The sequence below is a fragment of the Piliocolobus tephrosceles genome, unplaced genomic scaffold (genome assembly GCF_002776525.5).
Source record: "Piliocolobus tephrosceles isolate RC106 unplaced genomic scaffold, ASM277652v3 unscaffolded_33745, whole genome shotgun sequence".
Classification (NCBI taxonomy): Eukaryota; Metazoa; Chordata; class Mammalia; order Primates; family Cercopithecidae; genus Piliocolobus; species Piliocolobus tephrosceles.
The window spans coordinates 1-3,753 of NW_022317360.1; the positions used below are offsets into that span (position 1 = coordinate 1).

Genomic DNA, 3,753 nt, shown 5'->3' on the forward strand with positions numbered 1-3,753 from the left:
GGGCTGGGAAGTTCCAGGGCAGGGGTCCCTATAAACCTGGCCTGCTCTGACCCCTGCAGGTCCTAGGCCCCAAGCCTGCTCTGAAGGAGGGCAACCCCGAGGAAGACCTCACAGCTGACAAGGCAAATGCCCAGGCCGCAGCTCTGTATAAGGTGGGCCCCACAAGCCTGCCGTGGGACCCAGCAGCAGGGAGGGTGGGAGCCTGCACAGCACAGCTGTGTGCAAGCAGGGTGGAGGGGAGAAGGCAGGGGGAAGGTGGGGCTGGAACCGGGATGGGAGGTGGGGAGTTATACAGGACTGGGAGTGAGAGGAGGATGGGGAGTGGGCGGAAGGCAGGCCCTGCTGAGGAGATGAGTGCACCTCACTTCCAGCCCGTGCTTGGTGAAGGCTCGAAGCCAATGCTGAGCTTTTCTTTCTTGAATTCTGTGCATTTCTTTGTAATTTGGAATGCACCTAATTTCCAAATGGGTTCGGGGCCCCTGTGCTGCAGGAATTGGGGTGATGGGAGGGAGTGGGGCTGCCTGGAATTTGCTTTTCAGGTCTTCACTCTCCTGTCTGCTCCTGGGACCTGGGCGGTGGGCAGTGGGGCAGAGTGGGAGGGAGCAAGCGAGGGCCAGCCTCCCCCTCCTCAGGCTGAGGTGAGGGCTGGTGTGTTGGGGGTGAGATCAGGCACTGTCCATCTTCCTTAGGTCTCTGATGCCACTGGACAGATGAACCTGACCAAGGTGGCCGACTCCAGCCCCTTTGCCCTTGAACTGCTGATATCTGATGACTGCTTCGTGCTGGACAACGGGCTCTGTGGCAAGATCTATATCTGGAAGGGTACGTGGCTCCTCTGTAACAGCCTGAGATGCCTGTAGCTTCTCTGACCTGGGCAGGCTTCCCTTTGCAGGGCTCAGCCTATCCAGATGCTTGTAAAAGACAGCCTCAGCGAGCCTGCATGCTTCTGGCTGGCCATTTTCTCTCTCTTTAAAAAATGTTTTTTAAAGATAGAGATGGGGTCTCTCTGTGTTGCCCAGGATGGTATCAAACTCTCGGGCTCCAGTGATCTTCACCTTGGCCTCCCAAAGTGCTGGGATTACAGGCTTGAGCCATGGCACAGGCATTGCTATTTTCTGTCTTTTTTTCTTTCTTTTTTTTTTTTTTTGAGACGGAGTCTCGCTCTGTCACCCAGGCTGGAGTGCAGTGGCACGATCTCAGCTCACTGCAATCTCCGCTTCCTGGGTTCAAGCGATTCTCCTGCCTTAGCCTCCCGAGTAGCTGGGACTACAGGTGCCCACCACCACGCCCGGCTAATTTTTTTATCTTTTCTAGTAGAGACAGGGTTTCACCACCAGGCTGGTCTCAAATTTCTAACCTCAAGTGGTCCACCTGCCTCGGCCTCCCAAAGTGCTGGGATTACAGACATGTGCCACTGCCTCGCCATTTTCTCTTTGCTGTTCCCACCTCCTAAATTCTAGACAATGACTCTGAAACTTCAGCCTCAGAATCACCTCAGGGCCTGTTTAGATGGCTGGGCTCCATCCCCAGGGATTCTGACTCATTAGGTCGGGAGTGGGGCAGAACGGGCATCTCTAACAAGTTTCCGGGTTACGTCTGTGCCACTGGCGCCAGGGACCACACTTTGAGAACCACTGCCCTAGCCGAGCTCTAGACCTTCGGGGCTTCTGGGATCCCTGATCCTGGGATTCTGCCTCAAGGTTTGACAGAAATGAATTTTAGACAAATTAAACATCATCTTATGCAGTGAGTGGTGAACCTGTAGAACTTGTTTTTCCGAGAGATTCTATCTTCTGGAAATAGAAACACTGTTGGGCAGAGCCTGTTCTACTTGGTTTGCCTGAAAATGAAACAAACTTGTTCTAAGTCTCTGTCTAGGGTCTGAGAATTTTCAGCAATAGCATTTGCTCAACACCCAGTTGTGGGGTCAACCAAGGCAGAGAAAATGCGAGACCCTAGCCTGGTCAGGAAGGCAGACAAGTAGGTGGGTATCTACAGATAGCTGCTACCAGGCATTTCATAGTATTGCTTCTGAAACTCAGCAGAGATGGAGGTGAAAGGAAGGAGCTGGGAGCAGCAAAAGTGGGAAGAGAGAGGCGTGCGTGTGCTGCAAGGCTGCCTTTTCTCTACTGCCAGAGGGCACATATCCCATAGAACCAATGCCAAGCAGAGGGGAGTTCCCAGACGCCCACAGAAGCATGTATAAACCGGAGCAAGGAACCCAACCACTATGGAAAGAGAAACCAGAGGAGAAACAGGAGACTTGGGAGGCCAGGAAGAGAAGGATCTCATGGGTAGGGGGGCAGCTAATCAGTTGACAGAGGAAGGAATCCAGCATATTAATTTCAGATACATTGTAGTTCATGGCATTTTACAGCCTGCCTAGAGAGCCAACCACATCATGGCATTGTTTCGGCATCATTTCCTTGGAAAAATGTCTGGCAACCTGGGCAACGTGGCAAAATATCACTTCTCTACAAAAAAACAAAAATTAGCTGAGTGTGGTGGTGTGCGCCTGTGGTCCCAGCTACACGGGAGGCTGTGGTGGGCGGATTGCTTGAGCCTGGGAGGTTGAGACTGTAGTGAGCTGTGATGGTGCCACTGCACTCCAGCCTGGGCGACAGAATGAGACTGTGTCTCAGAAAAAATAAAAATAAAAAAGCCCGGAATGAGCAGTTGGAGTTCTCAGGACTGCCAGCAGAAATGACTGGATTATGTGGGGTCTTCATTTTTGTAAGCACTTGGTTAGCATAACCGTTCGGCCAGTGTAGCCCTGCCGGCATTATGAGAGTAAGTTCACCTCTATAATAAGTTGTACCCTTTGTCTTATTTAGTTTTTCAGAAAAGGCTTGATGAACTCAAGAGGTGAGGGGTCCTGGGGGAAAAGGAGACCTGTAACCTCATAGTCTGATGCTAGGGTGAACACCTGTTCCTCTCCCTGAAATATTCAAGGGGCCCGGGTCAGAACAGATTTGCATGATCAGACCCAGGCAGAAGAGGGGCTTTCATCTACCTTGGTGCTGCTAGTGTGGGAAAATTCTTAAGGGACTGACTCCACATCTCCAAAGAGCCCCTCAGCATTCTTGAGATCCTTGGTCCATTTATTGTAAAAATTGCTGGCTCTTCTGTGGACTCCTTTAAATTTCCTCAAGAAAAATGGGATGGGGGCTAAAGAGGGTCCCTGCTCTTTTTTAAAATCTCCTTCCTATGATCCAGGGCGAAAAGCGGATGAGAAGGAGCGGCAGGCAGCCCTGCAAGTGGCCGAGGGCTTCATCTCGCGCATGCAGTACGCCCTGAACACTCAGGTGAGGAGATGCTCATGCCCCAGCCTCCTCCTAGGGCTCCTCCTGTGGCCCCTGACCCCTCAAATTGGCCAGGAAGGGCAAGAGCGCCTTGGGCACTGTCAGGAACAACCAGGCTTCCCTCTTAGACCCATCCAGTGGGAAAGCCCGTCTCAGTCCTTCAAAATGTCGAAATACTTGTTATTTTCAAAGAGGATGTTGGGCAGCACTCCCCTGGGCACACAGAGAACTGGGTGCTCCTGCTCTGGGTGATTGCCCCTGGCTGGTGCCACCCCTGCAGCCGCAGCACAGTGTCCACAAGTCCCGCAGGGAGCTGACAGGGCTCACCTACAGTTGGTGGCGTTTATTGAACTGTGCATCCACGTCCTTGAAGCAGTCTGTTGCTTCAGTCTGCGTCCCTGAAACTTGGTTCTCATCTCGTGGCTCATCCAGGGGAGCTTTCCTGGCCTGG

The 3,753-nt window shown here is 52.5% G+C and overlaps 1 protein-coding gene across 1 annotated transcript; it reads left to right on the forward strand.

Annotated features, from left to right (window-relative positions):
* Positions 1-59: 59 nt before the first annotated feature.
* Positions 60-3,629, forward strand: LOC113222707 (macrophage-capping protein-like; the record flags this gene model as incomplete). The annotated part of the gene is made up of 3 exons (XM_026452330.1): positions 60-152; positions 690-822; positions 3,217-3,629. Coding segments are annotated over 3 exons (564 nt in total), but the record flags the coding sequence as incomplete, so codon positions are not given.
* Positions 3,630-3,753: the final 124 nt, after the last annotated feature.